Source organism: Podarcis erhardii (genome assembly GCF_964252035.2).
Source record: "Podarcis erhardii genome assembly, chromosome: 5".
Taxonomy (NCBI): Eukaryota; Metazoa; Chordata; class Lepidosauria; order Squamata; family Lacertidae; genus Podarcis; species Podarcis erhardii.
Window position 1 is genome coordinate 65,347,469 of NC_138509.1, and position 23,434 is coordinate 65,370,902.

Below are 23,434 nucleotides of genomic sequence, written 5' to 3' on the forward strand. Positions count from 1 at the left end.
TCAGGGTGCGGCGAGGCGGCTGAGGTGACTCGACAGGCTGCGCCATCTTGTTGTACGGACGCAGAGCGGCGGGGGGGAGGAGGAGGAGGAGGTGGTGGAGGTGGGGGGAGAGGCAGGGCCGCCCGCGCGGCCTCCCGAGATGGTGATCTGCTGCGCGGCGCTGAATTGCTCCAACCGGCAGGGCAAAGCTCCCCGGGGTCGAGCGGCCGTCTCCTTCCACAGGTAACCAGGGGGAGGGCAGGAACAGGTCGCACCTGGTGCTGGGAGGGCGACTCGAGCACAGCCCTGCCCATCTCCTTCTCCGGGACATACGTCGGGCAGACGGGCGAGGAGCCTCTTGCTTTTCCTCCTCCGCCTCCTGCAGCACCCTGACGGGCTGATGCCCCACGAAACAAGACGGGGTGCCCCCTCTCGCATACCTGGCTGCTTGCATCCGCTCCCCCCCCCCCCCCTTATTACCTCGCCTCCACCCGCTCCCAGGCAGATCGAGGGACAAAAGAGAATCCCTTATCCATGTTCTTTCCGCCAATACAACTCCGGCCGCCTAACCTAATTTTGAGAGAGGTGTGTCAGGGCTGTGCCCCCACCCCCCGGGAAGGCAGAGCAAGGCACTCTGCACATGCTTCCTTATGGTGATGGTGATGATGATGATGATGATGGCACATTGCCCCGTCCGTCCCTCACTTTCCCACGTTTTATAGCAGAAGCGCAACCTTTGAAAACAGGTTCCAGGGCGGATACGTCCTGAACTCTAAAAGTAAGCCCCACTTTTAAGGTGTGGAGCACAGGTGTGAGTACATAGTCTTCCTGTTTGTAAGTTTGCCTGTCTCGTCCTGTCAGAGTTCTGGGAATAAGGTGTATGCACCCATTGGAGAAAGCAACTTGCCCATCAGGTGTGCAGCAAACATCTCGGCAGATGGCAACAATTAGAAATGCCTGATTTTTTGCTTTTCTGGTAGCGTGCAAGAAGAGCATTCCTTAGCGTTAAGAAATATGCCACACCCATGCATACAGAAATGACAAATAGCTAAGTTGCAAAGGTATGCAGTTTACTATAAATAACTTGAGAAAACAATATATATTTATAAATTGAGAAAAGAAGCAAATTTCATCTAGCTCAGCATTTTGTTTCCAGCAGCAACCAATAATTCACAATCAGGGCAAAAGGTAGATTCTCAGCAAAGGGGTGCTGTCTCTGATCTAGAGAAGGGCTGTGGAATCTGTGGTCCTCCACATGATGTTGGACTCCTGAGTCTAGTCAATTGAATCCAACATGACCAATGGTCAGGGATGATGGGAGTCATACTCCTCCATATTTTGCCAACATATTTTTTTTTCTTTTTGTATTAGACTACAGTATATGCAGATTTAGATTACATAAACTGTTCTGTCATTGAGAGTAGCAAAGTTCATTACATTGTTTCTTAAAGTGGGACTGATGACCAACAGCTATTGCGTTTGTCAAAGCACAGGCTTACTTCAGATATCATAGTACATCAAACCATGGTTTGCTCTAACCATAGGTTAGGGCAAGTATAGGCAAACTTGGCCATCCAGATGTTTTGGGACTACAACTCCCATCATCCCAGCTAACAGGACCAGTGGTCAGGGATGATGGGAATTGTAGCCTCAAAACATCTGGCGGGCTGAGTTTGCCTATGTGTGGGTTAGAGCCCAAATCATGTTTTGAGCTTCCAGTGTACAAGCAAACCATGGTTTAAAGCCGTTTGCTTTCATTTTCCCTTTGCTTTGCACTCCAGAAATGAAGCAAAGACCATGACTATAATTTGTTATTTCAGACATGACATAATGTAGCTTGCAAGTGCAGATACACTTCAAACCATTGCTTCTGATTTTGGTTTGCTGACTGATTGCAAATCATGACACATCAATTCAGTCAGCATGCTAAACCATAATAGTTAGATCCTATACACTTATCATAGTGAGACTTAGTCATTGGTAAACCTGCAGAGGATTGCACCATATCCCTACTTACCCATGATTTGATATGACATCTAAATTGAGCAAAATAAATACTTTTTAATACCTACGGTCTGCATTGAGGCAGCAGCTTCTGTTGTAACAGAAGTAACTAATTCTAAAGTGGACATAGATGAAAAAGGAAAAGTTGCCATCTAACAATGGCATTTTGCACTATGGGTGAACAGAATTTGGATAAGGATATTCCAGTAGATATAATTTGCAGTAGATCAGCAACAATGCTGATGTTATTTATTTATTATTACACTTATATCCTAGTTTTCCTTGAATGAGTTAAATATAGCATATTTTTGAGCTGAACATATTACTTCTTCATTGTTAAAGTATGTCCTGCTCCCCTGCCTGGCTTCAGTTGGAGAATCTTTGAGATCTACAGTGGTACCTTGGGTTACATACGCTTCAGGTTACATATGCTTCAGGTTACAGACTCTGCTGACCCAGAAATAGTACCTCGGGTTAAGAACTTTGCTTCAGGACGAGAACAGAAATCGTGCTCCGGTGGCAAGTGGTGCTTCAGGTTAAGAACAGATTCAGGTTTAGAATGGACCTCTGGAACGAATTAAGTACTTAACCCGAGGTACCACTGTATTAAAAACACACACATAAAGTAGATCCTGCAAGCCGCCCCCACAATAGGTGATCATTTTGGCCTGTGGCACCACAGATTTCCTGTTAGCTCCCAGAATGCATTTTGTCTGCTCATGATAGACATGAGAAACTGGCATAGTCTCCATCCAGCTTTTCAGTGTCAGGTGTATTGAATCAGAAGGCTTGACACTTGAAAACCCATTTTTTCTGCCTTTGTGTTGAAGTGGTAATTTCAGACTGTTTTATACTTTTCCTGATATTCACTCTCTACAGTTTAGAAGAGTCTGTTTCACAAAGCAGGTTAATGGGTTAGATTGCCTGTCTCATCATGGATAACTTGCCGATATAGTGGAGCCAGATGGAGTTTATCCATTCACACTAATTGCTCTTTTAACTTTACAGTGCTGATCATGATCTATAGTGCTGTCAACAACACTTGATGTACCTTCAGATGCACTTCTGCCTGAACCAAGTCACAGGCAAACAGATAAATGCACACACATTATTTGGTGTGGCTTACAATTTCTCTTCCCCAGCGTGAACAGTGGTAACCCCAGCAGTGTCTCACCACCCTCTCCTCTTATTTGTCTGTATCTCGCACTGCACTGGGAAGGAAGGTAGAAGGATATTTATGTGCCATCTGAGGAGAAAGTTGTTGAGGTAGATGGGTCAGTGATCTCAGACTAAGCTGGAAGACTGCGTAACTCCATATTAGGTCAGGGATAGACATATATTTCTGACTGGTACAAATACATTGTGATATGGTTAGCTGCTAAGCTCCCAAATCTAGACTTAAGGTATAGCAGGGATAACCTAACTAGGGTACCATATAAAGTTCAGCAATAGATTACCAGTGGTGGTGGTGCCCTTACTATAGTACTTTCCCTGTAGAAGACCCATCTGTCCAGCTGCCTCTTATCATTCAGCCTGACCTAATGCAAAGTTAGGTGAGTCTGAGCCCCTTGGAAAGAAATAGGCTTAACCATATCCAACCTTGCATAGGAGTTGCAGCTTTAGCATAGCACTTGGCAGCTCATTTAAATCTGCTGGTTGGATTGTAAGAATTGTTTGCAAGTGGCTAAATGATAAAAATATTTTAACTGTCATTAATGTTACTGAATTGTATGTATTTCTGTTTGAAGAACTGTTTTCAGTTAGTCCAGAGTTACTGCATTTAAAAAAATGAACGAATAGGTTCAAAGCTGAAAGAGTCTTAACATACATGACAAATTTTGATTTGTAGAAAATGTAATTACTGCTGCATAGTTCTGCGCCCTGCAATGTAATCTTAACAGACTGTCTTTTTATAAAATTCAGGTTGCTCTTAAACGTAACTCAATGTATAAGCTACTTTGAAAAGCTCTAGGCAAAAAGCATACACAGTAATGCTTTTCCTTTACACTGTTTTGAAGGTTTCCCTTAAAGGATTCAAAGAGACTGATCCAGTGGTTAAAAGCAGTTCAGCGGGACAACTGGATTCCCACCAAGTATTCCTTTCTTTGCAGCGAGCACTTTACTAAAGACAGTTTTTCAAAACGGCATGAAGACCAGCACCGGCTGCTCAAGCCCACAGCTGTGCCAACCATCTTCCATATTTCAGAGAAAAGAGGGGAGAGCAGGGATTATGTCAAAAGGAGGAGGAAAATAGCAAGTCAGACTCTAGAAGGAGATGGCGATCAACCAAAGGAAGGAAGCGGTGAGGTAGTTGAGGGAATCTTATCATCTGACCAAAACTTGATAGTTCACGGGACTCAAGAAATAGAGCAAGTGACTCTTCAAGCTGAAATCAGGTCAATGTCAGAGCAGGGAGAAAATTTCCAGGACCAACTTGAAGGCTCCCTCAGGAGGATGTTAGCAGATAACCTAGTCACAAAAGTGACTCAAAATAAGCCAGGAAAACTGACTCTGGAGGATTGTTCTGAAGCAGTTATCCATTCTGGGAATTTGAAAATGGACAAAAGTGGTATATCGGAGGATGACTTCACCCCTCCTGTGTCTGGCGCATGCAAATTTATTGGCTCCCTTCACTCTTACAGCTTTTTCTCCAAGCACACTAGAGAGAGGTCATCTTTTCCAAAAGAGCAACTAGAAAGGAAAAGGTTAAGGAGAAGTGCGGATCCAAGCTGTAGTAGCAACACTCTGGAGCAGGATACTAGTTTAACAGAATCCTCCTCTACTTCCTCTCTCACTGCTATCCCTCAGAAACCTTCCCAGAACATGTCTGCTTCTCCTGCAGATCTAACCCCTAAGCCAGCAACAGAAGCTGTTGTAGGTCAGAAGGGAGAAACGGATGCCAACCCCATGTCCATCAATGAGGTCATCATGTCTGCTTCAGGAGCCTGCAAGCTCATTGATTCCCTGCATTCGTATTGCTTCTCCTCTAGGCAGAGCAAAAGTCAAGTGTGCTGCTTGAGAGAGCAGGTAGAGAAGAAGAATGGAGAGCTAAAGCAGTTGAGACAAAAGATCAGTCGCTCCGACAGCCAAGTTAGAAAGCTGAAGGAAAAACTAGATGAACTGAAGAGGATCAATTTCCCATGCCTGAGCAACCTGCTGTCCCAGGACTGTGGTCAGTATCTTCTGCACTCTTAGCCAGGGCGAAACTGATATAAAAATATGAAGCCATTTAGTTAAATATAATGGGTGGGATTCAATGTTGTGTTATAATGAACAATCGCACACTTGCATGCATTGCAGCTTGCCAGATGGAACCATTGCCCCTCTTCTTCCCCTTCAGTGTTGATCTGTGGGCTCTCCCAACTGCCCCTTGAGCCAATTTCGGGGGCACGCAGTGAGAGGGCAGGACATCCCATTGCACTAGTGGAAGTCCATGTTAGGTGAATTCTGCCCATTTCCTTTAAAATACCTTATTATTGGTGATATAGCCTCCAGTTTTTGAACATGAAACTGCTTGCAAACTTGTATGCTTTGTTGTTGAAAGTAGGATTGTCAGGTGCAAAAGAGGCCAAGCAACTCGCACATTAAATTGTCATGTAAAAAAGAGAATTTCAGCAGCAGGTGTGGCTTGTTATGCAAGCCACATCTGCTGAGATTTCCTCTTTTATACAACTAGGAAAGCTGCAGGCATCCTACCCTAACCGAAACATTCACACGTACATTCCTCACCCATACGCCATGCACCAGTGCTCTGAAATTTGAGGAGAGGAGGAATATTGTCCTTAGAATTACATTTTAGGGGTTTTGATTGTTTGCATTACTGCCTATGGGTGAGTCATTAATATGCAAGTTTTAAAACTTGTTTTAAAGTTGCTTGGGAATCCGGTTTATCCATCATATACCTCTCATTTATGAATATCATGATTTCTCAGCATGCTTTCCCTCTGAATGTGTAGCTTTCTTATACCCAACACAGTTCAATTACCATTTGACATGCAGTTGGTACACTGTAAAAGGTAAAGTAAGGGTAAAGGGACCCCTGACCATTAGGTCTAGTTGTTACTGACTCTGGGGTTGCGGCGCTCATCATGCTTTATTGGCCGAGGGAGCCAGCGTACAGCTTCTGGGTCATGTGGCCAGCATGACTAAGCTGCTTCTGGTGAACCAGAGCAGCGCACGGAAACTCCGTTTACCTTACCGCCGGAGCGATACCTATTTATTTTTGACGTGCTTTCGAACTCTAGGTTGGCAGGAGCAGGGACCGAGCAACGGGAGCTCCCCCTGTCGCAGGGATTCGAACCACCGACCTTCTGATTGGCAAGTCCTAGGCTCTGTGGTTGGTTATACCCAAAATAAGATGCATTATTAAAAAAAAATGCCGCTCAAGCCATAGGCTTGCAAGACAAATGCAGGCCTCCTGGCATTTCTAGCCATCCCATGGAGCTCCCCCCAGGCCACACTCATCACTAGCCCGGCATCCTCTGCATGCTTTTCCTGGCTGGAATGTATCCTTCTCTGAATGAAGAACCATGTGTATGTGTGTGTTCAAAACCTCTGACTTTTGCATGGCAGGAATGTAGCTTACTGTACAAAGTGACTTACAGTGTTTTCAGAAAAAAACCAAAGACATACATACATTAAATCCAGCATTAAAAAGACCGCCCGCGGAAAAAGCCCATATATAGTTAAAAGCCAAGTGAATGTTTTTGCCTGGCAGCAAAAGGTAAGAGTCACATCTGTTGCCTTTGGCTTACCTGCTACTGGCATATGACCTTGGAAGATTTCCTATGAGATAATATAGTCCTTGAGCAATCCTACCTTAGGCAAATGGCCACTTCTTGTGTTCAGGAAGCAGACAGTGGAATGACGGTGCAGATTCAGTAGTGCTGATGTGGCCAAGACCTGGCAAGTCAGGTGTTCCAGTGGAGTGTGTTTGGATGTGTGCACCAAAATCCTCAGAGCCCCGGAGGGGAAGGGGCCAAACTTCCTTCCTACTCCTCACATCAGGGTTGTCTAGGTATACTAGCCAAATCTTGCCTGAAATTTACTTGGAACATCTCCCCATTGGAGAAGAAGATCTGTAAGCTGAGGTAGGATAAAACACTTTAGCCACTGAGGACTGTGGAAGGTTTTGCCGCACGTTCTCCTTTCCTTGCCGCCAAAGAGGTCAATGGAAGTCATTTGCCTATAAGGGAATAAGGGAGAGGTGGCATGTGCATACCTCTCCTGGCTGGATTGTGATGAAGGCGTTCAGAATTCATATACAAAACCTATTTACTACCAGAGGGTTTGAGACCAGGGGTGTGTAACCTGTACCTGTCCAGCTGTGGCCATCCCACCAACCCCAGGCAGCATGGCCAGTGATGGGAGAAGAAGTAGTCTAGCAACATCTGGAGGGCTACAGGTTAGCCTCCCCTGCTTTAGTTTGTTGTGCTGATTTAGGCCAGTGTTGCTCAAACTTGGGTCCCCAGCTGTTGAACTACAACTCCCATCAACTCTAGCTGGCAGAACCTTGCTGGCAGCGATCAGGCTATTCCCTAATTTGTTTTAACAGTTTTAAATTTTAAATTGTTGTAACTTGCCCTGAGACCTGCTGGTGAAGGACAGGTAATAACCTTAGTAACAACAACAACAACAACTTCTGATTGATGTTTTGAACAGTTGTTAGCTGTTTTGTGTGTGTTCTGTAGAGAAACAAGGAACATGTTTCTGTGTGGACACTGTTATTTACAGATTACTTAGTCTCATAAGAATGAAAGAAACGAAGGACAAAGTTGTAGGGTCAATATTTAACTTTGCCTGACAAAATCGCAATTTGTATGAATTACTGATGCAATTTTGCTAATCTGCAATATCATACCCCTCAACTGTCTCGATTTAAGTGGGACATCACATTTTGGGGGGCTGTGCTCTTGCACAAGTCACTTGACTCCATGGCCCCAAAAGATGTGTGTCCTAGTTTTCCTCTGCAACATGTTAGAGGGTATGCAATATTATTGCTGAGACACATATTATTTGCAAATGAGTATATGTAAAGCCTTCCCCCTGCTTTATGTTTTCCCCTTTGCATCGCAGCAAAGGCTCCAAGTAGAATTTTGCTAATCAGCTATACAGGTGGCAACCATTTTAGGCATCTATCAGTGCACAATTACCGACATGCAGGTCCTTTTGGACCTGGAAGAGAGAAGAATGGGGACGGGGTGGAGCATAATGGGCAGGGACACGGAACCCCTGCACAAAATGATCATCATCTGTACTAACTGATAAAACTCGAATGTAAATACATATATGTTTGCCTTTAACTTCCTTTATGTAGCTTATCCTCTGTCTATGAAAAGGCAATAGTAGCCAGAAAGGAATTATGAGTCACAATATATGCCATACTTGTAGGTTTCTTCTCTCCATAGCTTGCTTAAGCTAAACTACAAGTCCCAGAATACACTGGGGTAACCTCTATGTAGAGTCCCAAGGTTGTTTCCTGTCTTGTCTTACTAGATTGCATCACAGTGTTCCTGGAGAATAGGGAATGATAAGCGATCTAGAGTGAACAAGCTAAAAATAATCTTGCACGATATGGCCAGCATTGAAACAGACACAGGTACAGTCTAAAATGCTTAACACTTTTATCGAAACACTTAAGACATTCTGAAAACGGAGATTTGGGTTCCATTTGAGCTCTTCTTAAGTTTCTTTTTTTTTAAAAAAAATAATTTTTATTGGGTTTTTACATTTTATAACAACAAACACACACACAAAGACAAAGACAAACAAACACACAAATACAATTACATACCCTAAGTTTCTTTACCCACTTTCATTGACTTCCCCCCACCCCCTCCTCTTACATCCCAATTCCAAAATTAATTCAGCAAGTTCTTACCTAACCTCTTAAAGATATTCACATTGCTTTTGAAAATTAAAATCTTTTGTTTATCTGTATTCAACTATCCAATTCTCTTATAATCATTAATTTCTTTTTTTTTTAAGGTCGATCTAACTTCCCCTTCACAAATTTTCCCTTTATTATATTAATTATAGGTCACATTGACCAAGTAAAACAAAACATAACATTTTATAATTCTATTCTCTCCCCCCCCTGCCCCGGTTTCTGTCCCTTCCTAGACAAATGTCCAGAAAACAAACAAAAAATATTTCTAGCCCGGATTCCTCACGTCCGAGGCGTCTGATTCTCTGTCAGTCCCTCTCTGCCAGCTATATTGGTAGTCCTCTTTGATGGTCCTAAGACCCCGAAGGAGTTCAGTCAGAGTCAGATCATATTTTCTTTCATTCAGAATGTTGAAGAGTGTTTGCTGCGAAAGACCATCTAGTTTTCCATACTCAAGAGAAAAGTCCCAATCATATTGCTTTGTTCTTTCTAGTTTTAATATTCCAAGTACTCCAGGGGCTTCTCTCTTCTTCTTTCTCATCTTTCGCAGGTCTGTAATCCAGAGGTCTTCTTGCTCATACTCTAACGCTGCAGATTTCTGGTTGATATTTTCCACTTGTAGTGTCTGAACTCCTTCTTTTTTCTCTGTCAATTCCAAAGGCATCTCTTCCTGCTCAGCTGCAGAATTTTTATCGTACATCTCCTTTGTGCATTCAGCAGAGTTGTTTGTTTCAGGATTCAAGGTCATAAAAACTTTACTCAGAGCCATACTCTGCTCCTGCAGGATTCCCACGAGAAAAAACATTTTTTCTATCTCCGCCAGTAATTTTCCCTCTGCAGCCATTGTAATGTCACTAATTCCCCCTAGGGGGCTTTCAGTTATTTAGTAGTCCTTTTCCAATAATCTGTTACTTTGTTATTATCAATACTTTGTTTCCAATCGCCTCAGTCCAAATGTATCAGCTTTAATTCCAAGAGTTATTAAATAGCAAAATTCTTTACTTTGTCCGCCCGTTTGACAGCTTCTTTGACAGCTGTCAAACTCCTTTCACTTCTTCCTCCGGGACCCAAATAGGACACTCCCGGGTTTTTTGGGGGGGATACACACAAAGTTCCAAATTCCCTTTCTCTCCAGCACAAAAATCTTGTTCTATCAAATTTGTGAGAAACTTTTAAATCCTCAAAACAGTATTCATTCCGCCTTAATTCTCCATTCCTTGCTTTGAAACGTCTATAAGTAGAGGGGGTGCGGACTTCCCTTTAACACATCCCCCGATCGTGCCGAATTCACAGGATAAAATTTTTAAAGTCCAAATTCCACTACTCACGGGTCCTTTGTTATCCAGTCCAAATTTGGGAAGAAAGTCAGCGCTCTCCGGCCATGGCTTGCGGCTTCACTCTACTGAGGTAGCGGTCTACTCTCAGCACCACGCCACTCTCCGTACCCTCTCCGCAGCCTTTAAAAAGGCTCTTCGTGGGTCGGGGAGGGCGCTTAAGGTGCCCACCGAGTCACCAAGTCCGCAGGCTTCCGCGCCTGCGGTTTCTGAGGGTCCCCGTGTCGCCGGCACGGCAAGACCCGTCCTCAGCAGAGCCGATTCCCTCCGGAGCTCGGAGGGAATCCGCCATTAGCCGTTCGCGCTAACCCGGAAGTCGAGCTCTTCTTAAGTTTCGTGCCTATTTAAATTATTCTGCAGGCCATTGTTCTCAGCCTTTGTGTGCAGAGATCTGTTGTCTCAACAGAGCGCAGTGCACCTGCACTCTGCAACTTCACTTGGAACTGCTATATGGTCCATGGGATTGTATTCAGAATGAGACCACAGAATTATTCACTTGCTCCCTTGATCCAAATAGCTCAGTTAGTAGAGCATGACGCTCTTAATCTCAGGGGTGTGGGTTCAAACCTCACGTTGGGCAAAAGATTCCTGCGTTGCAGAGGGTTGGACTAGATGACCATTGTGGTTCCTTCCAGCTATACAATTCTGTGATTCTGTTATCATAAGTAAAAGTTTACAACTAAAACAGGGAAGAGCCCACCACCTTCCTATTCAGTTAACTTCTGTTTATGGTGAGAGGGGAGCTTGGTTAACAAACACTCTTGGCCACCCTCAGGGGTGTACAATGAACGTACAATAAAATACGGTAATACCTGCATTATTTAGCAAGTTTTATATATGGCTTAATAAAAAACCTATACAGAGTTTACTTTAATTAGTTTTAAAATAGTAATTAAGAATAGTAATCAAAACAGACCATACAGCAGTAGAATCAATTATATCTTATTGGAATCATCGGTTGTATTTAAGGAGATTTTCAAAGGCAATATGTGTGCTTTGGAGTTACACAATATGACATTTAACATGTACTGTATGAAAGGTTGAGAATGAGGAAGGAGTACTGTAAAACACCCTGGGATTCTCTAAGTGTTTTGTTCTTTTTAAAGGTAGCTGATTATGAATCAGATAAGATTTTTGACCAGCTAGTCATCTAACATTTTGCACGAATTTTCAGTTCACATTCTTTCTTCATTAGAGTAAAAATAAACATAGATATACTTACTGGTCCGGGCTGGTTGATAAGTTGAATAACTTTGAGTTGAATTTCAACTTTGAGTCAGCATGCTCTGGTATCTCTGACCAACAACCTCTTAGTACAAATCTAACAGAAGGGTTGTCATCTTTTTTTGCAGTCCAATACTCCTTTTCAAATTGCATGTTTTGCAATGGAATTTGTCGTGAAGATACAACTGCAAAGGATTCAGTGCCTTTGGAACTTTGCAAGTGTATTTAGATGAGCTCTTAATGTAGTGAATCTGGAAGGTCCAGCAGTGACCTCTCAATTATTCTTTGTTCTCATTTAGTGATACCATTCCAGGTAACAAAAGTGACAAAAGTAACAAACAAAAAAGGAGCAGATAACATGGATCCATGCTACACCCTTTCAGGGAAGGCTACTTTGAATTGCTGTATTATTACTTGAGCCACTAGATGGTAGCAAAAACCACATTTTCAGCTATGCAAGCTTCCCTGTTTTCATCCTCTTATAAATTAATGGACTCTAGTCTACAAAAGTTAAGTCATAATAAATTCTTAGTCTGCATGTTGCCACAAGTCTCTCTGTTATAAACTGCATATGATCTTCAAAGAAGAGAGGTCAGACTTTTGCATGACCTTATACTACCGAGCCTAGGACTTGCCGATCAGAAGGTCGGCAGTTCGAATCCCCGCGACAGGGTGAGCTCCCGTTGCTCGGTCCCTGCTCCTGCCAACCTAGCAGTTTGAAAGCATGTCAAAGTGCAAGTAGATAAATAGGTACCGCTCCGGCGGGAAGGTAAATGGCGTTTCCGTGTGCTGCTCTGGTTCGCCACAAGCAGCTTAGTCATGCTGGCCACAGGACCTGGAAGCTGTACGCCGGCTCCCCCGGCCAATAAAGCAAGATGAGCGCCACAACCCCAGAGTCGGCCACGACTGGACCTAATGGTCAGGGGTCCCTTTACCTTTATACTACCGTAATTGCATGGAAATTGTGCTTTGTCATAAATATTGCCACCATTTTATGCTTAAGGAGATGGAAGGAAAAGAGATTTCATTGAAATCTGCCCAGATAAAGAGGGCTTTTCAGAATAGCTCATCACCCATCACCCATCACACTTCTCACTGCTCTATGTAGAATAAAGTTAGCTTTGAAATATCCTTTTATGCCCATTTGATTGTATTTTTTTAAAAATTGAAAAAGAATAGACTTGCCTAACACAAGCATAACATTAGTTCATAAACTGAAATAATAGAGCACCAGAATATATACTCACAAGTTATAATTTCTTCTCAACAAAAAGAATTCTTATTTACTCTGCTTTCAAAAATTGGAAAGCACCCCATATAAAATAAAATTATACCTAAAGATATAGATAGTGTCCCTGATGCAAAATAAGTGTTTCGTCCCTGCCTGTCCCTGCAGTACTATACCACTTGCATGGAGTGCTTGCCATCTTGCATGGAGCAGTCAAATGGAGAGCCAGTGTGGTGTAGTGGTTAAGAGCGGTAGTCTCGTAATCTGGGGAACCGGGTTCGCGTCTCCGCTCCTCCACATGCAGCTGCTGGGTGACCTCGGGCCAGTCACACTTCTCTGAAGTCTCTCAGCCCCACTCACCTCACAGAGTGCTTGTTGTGGGGGAGGAAGGGAAAGGAGAATGTTAGCCGCTTTGAGACTCCTTAAAGGGAGTGAAAGGCGGGATATCAAATCCAAACTCTTCTTCTTCTTCTTAAAAGGACAAGCCAATCTATAGAATTCTGTGTGTTCATTTTTAAAGAAAGTGTGCCTTGGATGCTTGTAGACAGGGGTACTATATTGAAGAGTTACAATGGTAATTTAATTATAGAAAACATCCATTTTACTATACCAATATCTTATTATTATTTGAGCTATCATCAAAGAACAAGAAAATCAGATACTGCTGGGTGTTAGCAGACATTTGAGAACACTGAGGTCAGGTGTTCATGCAAAGCATAGTTATGTCAGTCTTGTGTATCGTCAATCACTCATTCATCTGGCTTGAGCCTTGAATGGGACCATTCCTGTTAGGAAGCAGGGAAGACTACAATGCTTTGTTCTGGTTCCTACTTGTGTTTCCCGACTTACAGGTTATAGCTTTGTTATGATATTGCTTTCTCTGTCTAAAATAATGCTTGCCATTGATACAGTTATTTGTATATGGCTAGCAGCTCTTTGTGTACAGATATATAGTTATTTGAATGTGTGGCAGCACATTCAGGATTAATATGAAGGGAACTTGGGTGTGTATAGCTTTGCCCAGCTCTGGTTTTCCAGCTGAAATTTTTCCATGCCTGAAAATTTATGTTAGCCTCATTTAGGAAAATGACATACTTGTATTATTTCTTCTTCTTCTCTTCAGGACTGTGAACATTCCAGCAGTTTTTCTTTGATGGTGGGGTAATTATGCCCTTCCCCAGCATTGCTCCTTTGATTGCAGGTTTTCTCTGTACAGTAACATATAGTTTGACCCTGAGGGGGGGGGGGTAAGAAATGGTCAAGGAGCTTATATGCACATAGCTAGTCAAATTTTTATTTCGAGCCAGGTTTGTAAAATATGAAATTGGTTTGTTTTGAACTTTCGACCCACCTCAACTCTCATGTGGCCAGAGCTGGATAAAAACAGATAAAATGAACGAGAATGGTAGAACACGCAACATGGCTACTGGGAACTGTCTCACCAATGCAAAGTAGTTGGCCAACATTGACGTGGTAGGAGCTAATTGCCCAAAGTCTTGGTGCAGTTTTCTTATCCTCAGTCTCTCTCTTCTCACAGAAACCCCGCAGTTGAACCCTGTGGTTGAGCCTCTCTCCTGGATGCTGGGCACCTGGCTGTCAGACCCCCCAGGAGATGGTACCTTCCCTACAATGAAGCCCTTTCAATACCTCGAAGAAGTGTGCATCTCTCACGTGGGGCAACCCATGCTGAATTTTTCGTAAGTTTCCTTATTTTTGAGGGGTTTTTCCACAACAGGGACACCTTAAAATAATCTGTGTTGTTTATCAAATGAGACTGTTAGTGAGGTACAAGCTAAGAATCAATTTAAATAAAATCAGTGCGTAGAATATAAATCAAATTATTCCTAGAAATAGACATCCTGTTTTTCAGAAGCTGCTAAGCAGCTATTAACCTATCGCCACATAGATTTCTACATTTAGTTGTCACCCTTAGCGATGCAGTCAGTTTTCTTAAAGGCTTCAAACATAAATGAAAGGACAGAAGCAACTGTGCAGGCAATATAACATCTCCACACCCCTACTAGTAATTCTAGTGCAAAATTGAGTTCCCAGGCACTTTGAGAAAGTAAATAGGCAGCAAAATCTTTAAAAGCCCCTTATGATCTTGCTTTCCCCCTGCTTCCCATTCCCTCCCAGTGCTCCCATCCTGTGTGTGCCAGGGAAAGGTAACAGCAGGGCAGATGGCAGAAGAGGCAGAGGTGGCTGCAGGGTCACGGTAGCTATGCAACTGTTTGTGGGTTCACCAAGGAATTGGATGTCTAGGGATCATAGACTTTGTAAATAAGACCCCAAAATTTACTAATCAGCAACATTTATATTGCCCTGCTAAGAGGAGTTTTTTCTCAAACTTTGGCCTTCTACCAAGTAGACTAGAGATGACCCTCCTCCACCAGCCTGGTTATTCACCTGCATGGAATTCCTTTTATGCATGGCTGCCAGGTGATTTGTTGAATACAAGTCTGTCACATCACATTAGGTGGGGGAAAGCAGCAGTGGCTGTATGATGGATTTGGGAACAACAGATAATAATACTAGTAGTAGTAGTAGTAATAATAATAATAATAATAATAATAATAATAATAATAATAATAATTTATCATTTATACCCCGCCCATCTGGCTGGGCTTCCCAGCCACTCTGGGCGGCTTCCAAACAAATATTAAAATACTGTAATACATCAAACATTAAAAGCTTCCCTAAACAAGGGCTAAACAGATTGAAGGGGCATCAATGGCATAGGAATGTGTTGTGGGAGAACAGTGGTCATATGGGATGTTGTGATATAGTAGTTCTGGACACTTTCTTTTAGTTGGCTTAAGTGCTTAATGGGGTCCTTCCTGGTAGCCTGGGAATGGAATGTTTTTTCCAGAGCCAAGCAAGAGTGGGTGTGATCAAATGTATGATTTATTATCCTCCAGGCATTACAAAGATTTTTTCAATATATTTTTGAAATTTTTCCAGCTCTCTTGATTCAAAAAAAGATGCATTTCTATATAAGCACAAATGGAAAGTTGGAAATCTAACATGTTTTGGTTTTGAGAAAAACAGTTTTTCTTAGAATTTTAAGCAGTCTTTTGTGTTCTTAAAATGGAAAGTGAAATTTGAGAGTTGAAAGGATATTCCCCTTATGCTGTTGTAAAGATAAACAAACACCTCCTCAATGATTGCAATTGTGCATGATACTATTTTCTCAAAGCCATGGTTTCCCCCCCCCCCCAGGAGGTACTCAAGGGTACAGAGTACCAGCACCTCTTTATGTTGTTTTTGAAAACTGTGGCACTTACTGTAACAACTTTGTGGTGAATACTGGCACCTATTTTTCGGGGGGGGGAGCACTTGTTAAAGCTGCTAGTTTTTATATCCTCTAAAAAGTGGTCGGTTCAGTATGCTTTGGAATTTAATGCACTATGCCACATGCCTATTCTAGTTGCATAACTCTTTCTGCTGAATTGCCCAGCTGAAATATGGATTTTCACTAATTGGGAAGATTTGAACCCCTATAACGTTGCTTTAAAGAAAGAGTTCTGTTTTAAAATATTACTTGCCAGCTGATTCTGTAAATGGCAAAATTGCCTAGCTCCTTGGGGACTATTCAGGCCAAAAGTGAGCATCCATTCTTCCTCTGCATGACCTCTGCAGAAATGCAATGTAGGAAATGATCCAGAAACATCATAAATATGGGAGAGGTAATAGGGCGGTTATAGAAGAAAGCATTCTTTGCTGCCGACATGACATTGGGACCTGATGTATAAAATCAGCACTTTTTTTTACTAGCACAGTTCTGTAGTTTTTAAAAGAACTGTTCAGGAGTGCTATGTGTAAGGAAACTTGTATAACTGCAGCGTTTTATGTCGAGGAAGAAGAACACTGTCATACTGTTTCTGCAGTGACAGGTACACCTCAATATTCCTTATTAGGAGTTGCCGGAGTTGCCAAGTACTATGAAAAATATACTCTGACAAGTATCTAATGGGACAGGCAAAAATGCAGTGCATAGTTAAAAGAATGTACAAATTTCCAAGAGAGGAAAAAAGATATCCAAGAAACTATCTTCAGCCATATGTGAGTGAACATAAGTTAGAAATGCCCTTAACGTCAGTGGGTCTATTCTGAATAGGACTTGCATTGAATATGATCCTATGCTTCTTAAATGGGACTTCGGGTTTACTGTTTGTTGAGGACAGGTATGGGAGCGCTATTTTCATTTCATATAGATGATTCTGAAAAAGCTGTTGAGGATGTGTTTATAGAGGAATGGTAATGTTAGTATCCTCCTATCCTAATAGATTCAACGCCTTCCATCCAGACACGCGGAAACCGATGCACCGAGAATGTGGATTTATCCGCATCAAACCTGACACTAACAAGGTGGCCTTCATCAGTGCTCAGAATACAGGTACTAGCCTAATTACATTAGCAGGTTTCCTCCTCTTTCTGCTTTAAAACCAGCTTCCCTTAAAGCAGTCAGAAAGTGGCTTGATGCCGTACTTTCAACAAATCTTTCTTGCCTGCTTATAAGCCAAGTGTTGTCTTGTATTCCAGCTCTATGAACTGTGTCAGTATTAATAATTTCTCTTCTTGATCCAGGTTTGGTAGAGGTGGAGGAAGGAGAGGTTAATGGGCAGGAGCTTTCTATAGCTTCCCACTCTGTAGCAAGGATCTCATTTGCCAAGAAACCCCATGTAGAGCAAGTGAGTATATTTAAGTGTGGTTCAGCTGAACTGGTATGACAAATCCGTACTTGGCATTCTGTTGCCTGCCTGAAGAGTTATATGAGATCTCTCAACCCAGGGCATGCACACAAGGTGAAATGGGCAGCTCGAAAGAAACCACTAAAGAGCGAGAGAGAGCAACTAACATCTGTAGCTATGAACTTCAGTGGTTAAGGATTTGAACCCTTAGTCAGCAGGCAAGCAGACTGCAAACAACTACCGAAATTTGGGGGATAAAACAGATAGGGTTCAGTTCCTGAAGAAGGGAGATGCTGAAGTGACTACAAGAAAGCTTTTGTGTATTCTGGCAGTGGCAGCTATTTAGATGCTGAAGGTAGGAAGAGCATCAAGACTAGAACCCAAATTTCCTATAGCTCCACATCTCCACATGGCAGAAAGCAGACTTGTGATGGGGCCCTTTGAACTCACTAGTACAGTAGAACCACTTAGACCACAAGAGGTCCCAGATATGGCCAAGGATTATGATCTCACACAGGAAAAGGGTGGAGAGGGAGATGTGCCTGCAGTTATATAGCTAATCAGAAAGAGTGGTGCAGGGCCTCACTGGATAAGTGTCTGACTCATTCATGCCCCAGGAAGCCTTTAACTTTGACATTCTCTTCAACCCTACCTAGTTTTTGTAACTGATTTCCAATATCTGTCGATTTTTGTACCCAGCAGACCTTTCTATCAATCTGCCTCCCCACAGATTGGCAGCAGCACTGCTTGGTTGATAGTTACACTAGCAGAAACTGCTCATACTCTGAGTTGCAAAACTCTGACCAGAATGTGTACCCCTGACTTGATAGGATATTTTAGTGAATATTCTCCCTCCTGCCCACAACCTCTGTGGCACATGTCAAGGCTGTGGTTACCTAATTTTGGGGACCCTCATTTGCCCCCACAAGACTGGTTGGTTGGGGTTTCAGAAGCAGGAACAAATTTTCAGTATTTTGTACCAGACATTCCCAGTCTTTCAACAGTCCTGACTTTTCCTTCCTCTTGAATTGAATAGTAGGTTTCTCTCTGGCTGGCCTGATACTATACAGAAGAGACAAAAATTGTCCTCAGGTGTCCTTTGGCTATTTTAATATGGATGTCTGCCCTGGGAAGGCCCCTGGTTTGTAGAGAGACAGAAATGTCCTGTCCCTGGGCTGTTTACCCTGCTGAGCCTTAATTATGACTTGGATGAAAGGAGGCGCATTTATCTTGGTGCTTGCCACCACTTTCTCTGCTCTGTTAGAAGGCAACACAAGAAAACACCATGCTGATGGAGTGCTTGCTGGCTCCGCAGGCTGTGACTGTTCATAGGCATTGTAAAAAAAACAAAAAAAAATGTTGCTAGACCCCTCACTTTCTTACCTGATCTCAAGGATTTCATCTGTCCAAGAATTTCTCATACTTCTAGCCATCAGGTCTCTTCTCTTCGTAGGACTGTCCCTCCCTCCCTCCCTTTTCTTTTCTTTTTTCTTTGTATACATATTTTCCTCTTCATGTTGTTCACATAATTTCATGTAAGGCATATTGCTCTTTTAATAATAATTTTTATTATTTGGTAGCACTGCACAAGGTCTTAGAGTATTATTCCTCATCAGGCAGCCTTGACTCTTGCAGTTGAAGAGCTTAGCAGAGCAAACACATTCCCTTGGGGGAGAAAAAATACAAAGTCAAGTAGACAGTCTGCTTCTATAAAATTTAAAGTAGCTCTGTTCATCCTCATATTTCATTCTACTGTGAGATCTGTGCCAATTTTTTAAAAATGCATTAAGCACTTGGTAGAAGAGGTAAAACGAGAACAACAATAGAGGACCTGAAAAAAATATTGAGGTCAGATAAATGACAGAGAAATGAAAGGTCTTGTCTATTTTGTAGAAGGGCAGCTGCTGAGAGAGGGCTACTGTCAACCTTAACTTGGGTAGTGAGTGCCAACAGAAATGGGGCCACTGAGAAACAAGAGGGAGGCATTGGCACATTCAGTGGAACGCCAAGATTTACAGAAGTACACAACTATATATTAAAGCAAACATGTTCAGTGGCCATGGAAGGCTGAGTATCAGTTGAAAGAAAAAAGTGGGGAACTGATAGGTGGAAGGCTGCCTGGAGCAAACTGACTGGCTTGAACCCTGAACAAGAGGAGTCCTATTAGGAAATGATAATACACTGGAACATTCTGTTGCAGATCCTAATTGTTTCTACTGAAGATGAACTCAGGTGACTGAGTGTCAATCAGTTTGGAAGCTAAATGAGGCAACTCAAAGTTAGGGATTCATTTCTAGATAACAGCAAGCTCCCAGATATGCAGAATTATGTAATGTTATGAATTATAAAGAAAGAGGATTTTATTAAAATAAAAAAGTAATTGTGAGGCCCCAGGGTGGGGGTACCTAGTGCCTTCTAGATGTTATTGGGCTACAACTCTTAGCATCCGTATAAAAGAGTTTTTAACCATTTAGTTAATGTAAAATTTCGGTGGCCAGTTAAAAATATAATGATCCCACATTTCACAGATGTTCTGAAACGAGCCTACACACACCTTACATTTTTCATTTTTCTTGACTATTGCCCAACAACAAAACCACATCCCACAAAGATACTCAGAATATCTATTTGTGACCTTTTGTAAACTGCTTGTTTACAAACATTCACCCTTTTATATCCCTGTTGCTTATAGCTGTCCAATACATAATGTTAAAATAGTTTGAATAATTTTGGACTGTGGAACTAATTTAATTCACTGGTACATTTAACCTACATTGTTATGTAAGTACCCTGCATCTGCGGCAAAGCAATGCTAACAGTATTCCAGTATAAAGGTAAAGGTAAAGGGACCCCTGACCATGAGGTCCAGTCGTGACCGACTCTGGGGTTGCGGCGCTCATCTCACTTTACTGGCCAAGGGAGCCAGTGTACAGCTTCTGGGTCATGTGGCCAACATGACTAAGCCGCTTCTGGCGAACCAGAGCAGCACACGGAAACGCCGTTTACCTTCCCGCCAGAGCAGTACCTATTTATCTACTTGCACTTTGTCGTGCTTTCGAACTGCTAGGTGGGCAGGAGCAGGGACCGAGCAACGGGAGCTCACCCCATCGCGGGGATTCAAACCGCCAACCTTCTGATCGGCAAGTCCTAGGCTCTGTGGTTTAACCCACAGCGCCACCCGCGTCCATTCCAGTATACTTCTGTTTATATTCTAGTGACTTGTCTGAGGGTGGGTGCTTCAAAAATGTAACATACCACTTAGTTCATTGTAGAGATGTCAAGGTTTGCCACTGTTAAAAACATTTGATAAAAATAGCTCCTGAATTTCCAGTCAAAGCATTGTAGAATTTAGAGTTGGGAAACGCACAGGCTGCAATTTGAATGTAACTGGATGCATTACAAGAACATGCCTGGCCTCTCCTCCCTTGGCTTATATGCTATTTCCTCCCCCTCTCCTCTAGCACTAACATAAGGAGATGAGAAACTTCCACTTCCATTTTAGATTAACCACAAGTAACCTTGTTTGAACACTAAACTATGTTTGACGTTTGCTGTGGTTGGTGAAAGCAAGTCAATTTCATAATCTCCAGTTTGAGTGTGCTCAAGCCCACCTATAATGCAAAACACACACACACAAGGTTCAACTGCAAAGCATGTTATCTGAAAAGCATGGTAATTATCAGTGTGTATTAAAGGTAAATTGTACTAAATATTAAGGCCCTGATAAATCAAGAACATGAAAAAGCAAGACCACTCACTCTTCATATTAATTCAGTTCCAACACTGGAACACTAACACCAGAGGTTTGTTTATTCAGGTTTTATCCTGTTCTATCCATTCCCTTAAGGATTTCTGCAGCTGCAGGGCAACTTAGAGTTGCTGAGGAGTTCCTTTTGGAGGGATGGGGGAAGCAAACTCCCAGAAGCTATAGGTCTTCCAGCCAGTTGCTGGGGTCAAGCTAATCTTTCTATTGCTGGCGAGAGCAGCAGGAGACACATCCCAGTTCACCCATGTCTCCTTTTCCTTGTCTCAGATTATCTTGCCTGTAATGTTTGGGATACATTTCCTGGGTGATTATGTAAAAATTACCGATATTCAGCAGTTTGTTTTAAAAGGGGGAAAGTATTTTATTCCGTAGACCTCTTCAAATAAAGACAGGAAATTGATTTTACTGGCGCAGTTTGTGTTTGCATTTCCTCACAATATATGGTTAGAAATAACAAGTGTATTAAAGAGCTTTCATGGAGCTGAAGTTTTTCTGTTTCAATAGCTGCATATTGGTGGAGTGTGGGTGTTTTTGCTGCAATTGTACTTAACAAAATAACTTTTGGCAGTGTTTCTTTGGCAGGGATCCCACAGTCCCGGATATCTCCACTCTTCTTTAAAAACCATGTTAACTATGGCAAAAAAGGGTAAAGGGCACCAACTTAGCATACACAAAATCTTGGATTGTGTGCAGAAATCTGTTACTGAAATAAGTGGAGAGACCTTTTTGGCCTCTGCCAAAATGTGCTCTGACTACAGTGCCTTGCTTTACACTTATGGGCTGTTTGGTGCAAGACCCCCAGTATTCCATAGCTATCAAATTCTAAACTATTCTCTCCCCTCTCCCCTTTATTTAATATGTTTAATCCAGTTCTCCATCGCAGTTTTCTTCAATTTCAGCATTGTAATTCCTTGCCTTCATATTCTCATACTTGGTTTAACCCTAGCTTGGCAAATTGGAAGCAGAAGATGCTTTCAAATGAGGCACAATGCTGATTAAAGCAATCACAGATGATTAGCAGTGGGTTTTGTTTCCCTTCACTATTTTGTCTCGTGTGTTTCTCTCCATGGTTGTTGAAAGGTTGAGTGATCTCAGAGCAGGATCCTGGTACAAAATACAGTGGTACCTCTGGTTACGTACTTAATTCGTTCCGGAGGTCCGTTCTTAACCTGAAACTGTTCTTAACCTGAAGCACCACTTTAGCTAATGGGGCCTCCCACTGCTGCCACGCTGCCGCCGCCTGATTTCTGTTCTTATCCTGAAGCAAAATTCTTAACCTGAGGTACTATTTCTGGGTTAGCAGAGTCTGTAACCTGAAGCATATGTAACCCGAGGTACCACTGTATAAGCAAAAATCTTGAACAAAATAGTTCACCTTTTTCCTGATTTATGGGATATATTATCTGTTCCTCTTGAATAATACTTGGGTGGTGGGAATATAAGCAGGCCTTCATATTTTCTCTGTAGAATTTTGCAGGGATGAGCCATTTTGCTTCCTAGTCCTGAGGACACAGATTCAGTTTAAGTCATTGGACAGTGGTTTGCTTTGCTGCTGTTTTTCTTCTTGAATTATAAACAGGATCAAATAATAAGCCATGTGTTTTCTATTTCCCTCCTTAGATTACTAGAAAATTCAGGCTCAATTCTGATGGGAAACTAGAACAGACTGTCTCCATGGCAACCACTACGCAGCCAATGACTCAGCACCTTCACATTACCTACAAGAAAGTGACTCCTTAAAACAAAGAGGAGGTTGTTTCACCACAGAGGAATCGAGGCCAAGAAAACGGAAGCAGCTTGGAAGCAGTGACTCTGTATCTTTGTGATCCAGTTCCTACCTGACAGCAGAAACTGAAAGAAGTTATTCTAAGGTTTCTGTAATGGTAGATTTAAAAAACCAAAAGCCAATAAAAAAGCCTTTATTTTTAAAGGTGTAGCTTGGAATGGTATTATGTTGAATTAGAAATGACTCCATATTGTCATCTGTTAAAGAAGCATTGATAGGTTTTCCTTATGAAGCATGGAGGTGATGGGAGACTTCTGTCTTCAGTTTCTTTTTGCAGTCTTTATGGTTTGCAAACAAGGTGGTTTATACAAAGGAAGAGGTCATGGATTCCTCTCATTAAATGCAGGCTATGGCTAGAACCGATAAATACCTATAAGAAGTTAAGCAATCCTGTGAGAGACTATGTTTTGTTTTTGTTTTTTAAACTAATTTCTCAAGTCATGATGAGAGCCCAGATCTTTTTCAGGTTTCTTATATAACCCATGTTCTGTTGAATAGGGTAAAACAAGAACTCCTTCCTTCATGGCTTCATGTAA

General features: G+C 42.2%; 1 protein-coding gene across 4 annotated transcripts; it reads left to right on the forward strand.

Moving 5' to 3' along the window:
- The first annotated feature begins 70 nt into the window (after positions 1–70).
- On the forward strand, positions 71–23,042 carry THAP4 (THAP domain containing 4). Of its 4 annotated transcripts, none has more exons than XM_081863909.1 (6): positions 71–222; positions 4,002–5,155; positions 14,193–14,352; positions 16,942–17,051; positions 17,243–17,346; positions 22,733–23,042. In XM_081863909.1, the coding sequence occupies exons 1-6, from the start codon at positions 140–142 to the stop codon at positions 22,850–22,852; spliced, it is 1,731 nt and encodes a 576-aa protein (XP_081720035.1). In that variant the 5' UTR covers positions 71–139; the 3' UTR covers positions 22,853–23,042. The 4 variants fall into 4 exon arrangements, with proteins under 4 accessions (XP_081720035.1, XP_081720037.1, XP_081720036.1 ...); XM_081863911.1 differs by having other exon boundaries at positions 86–222; positions 4,974–5,155; XM_081863910.1 differs by lacking the exon at positions 71–222 and adding an exon at positions 3,140–3,249.
- The last annotated feature ends 392 nt before the right edge of the window (positions 23,043–23,434 follow it).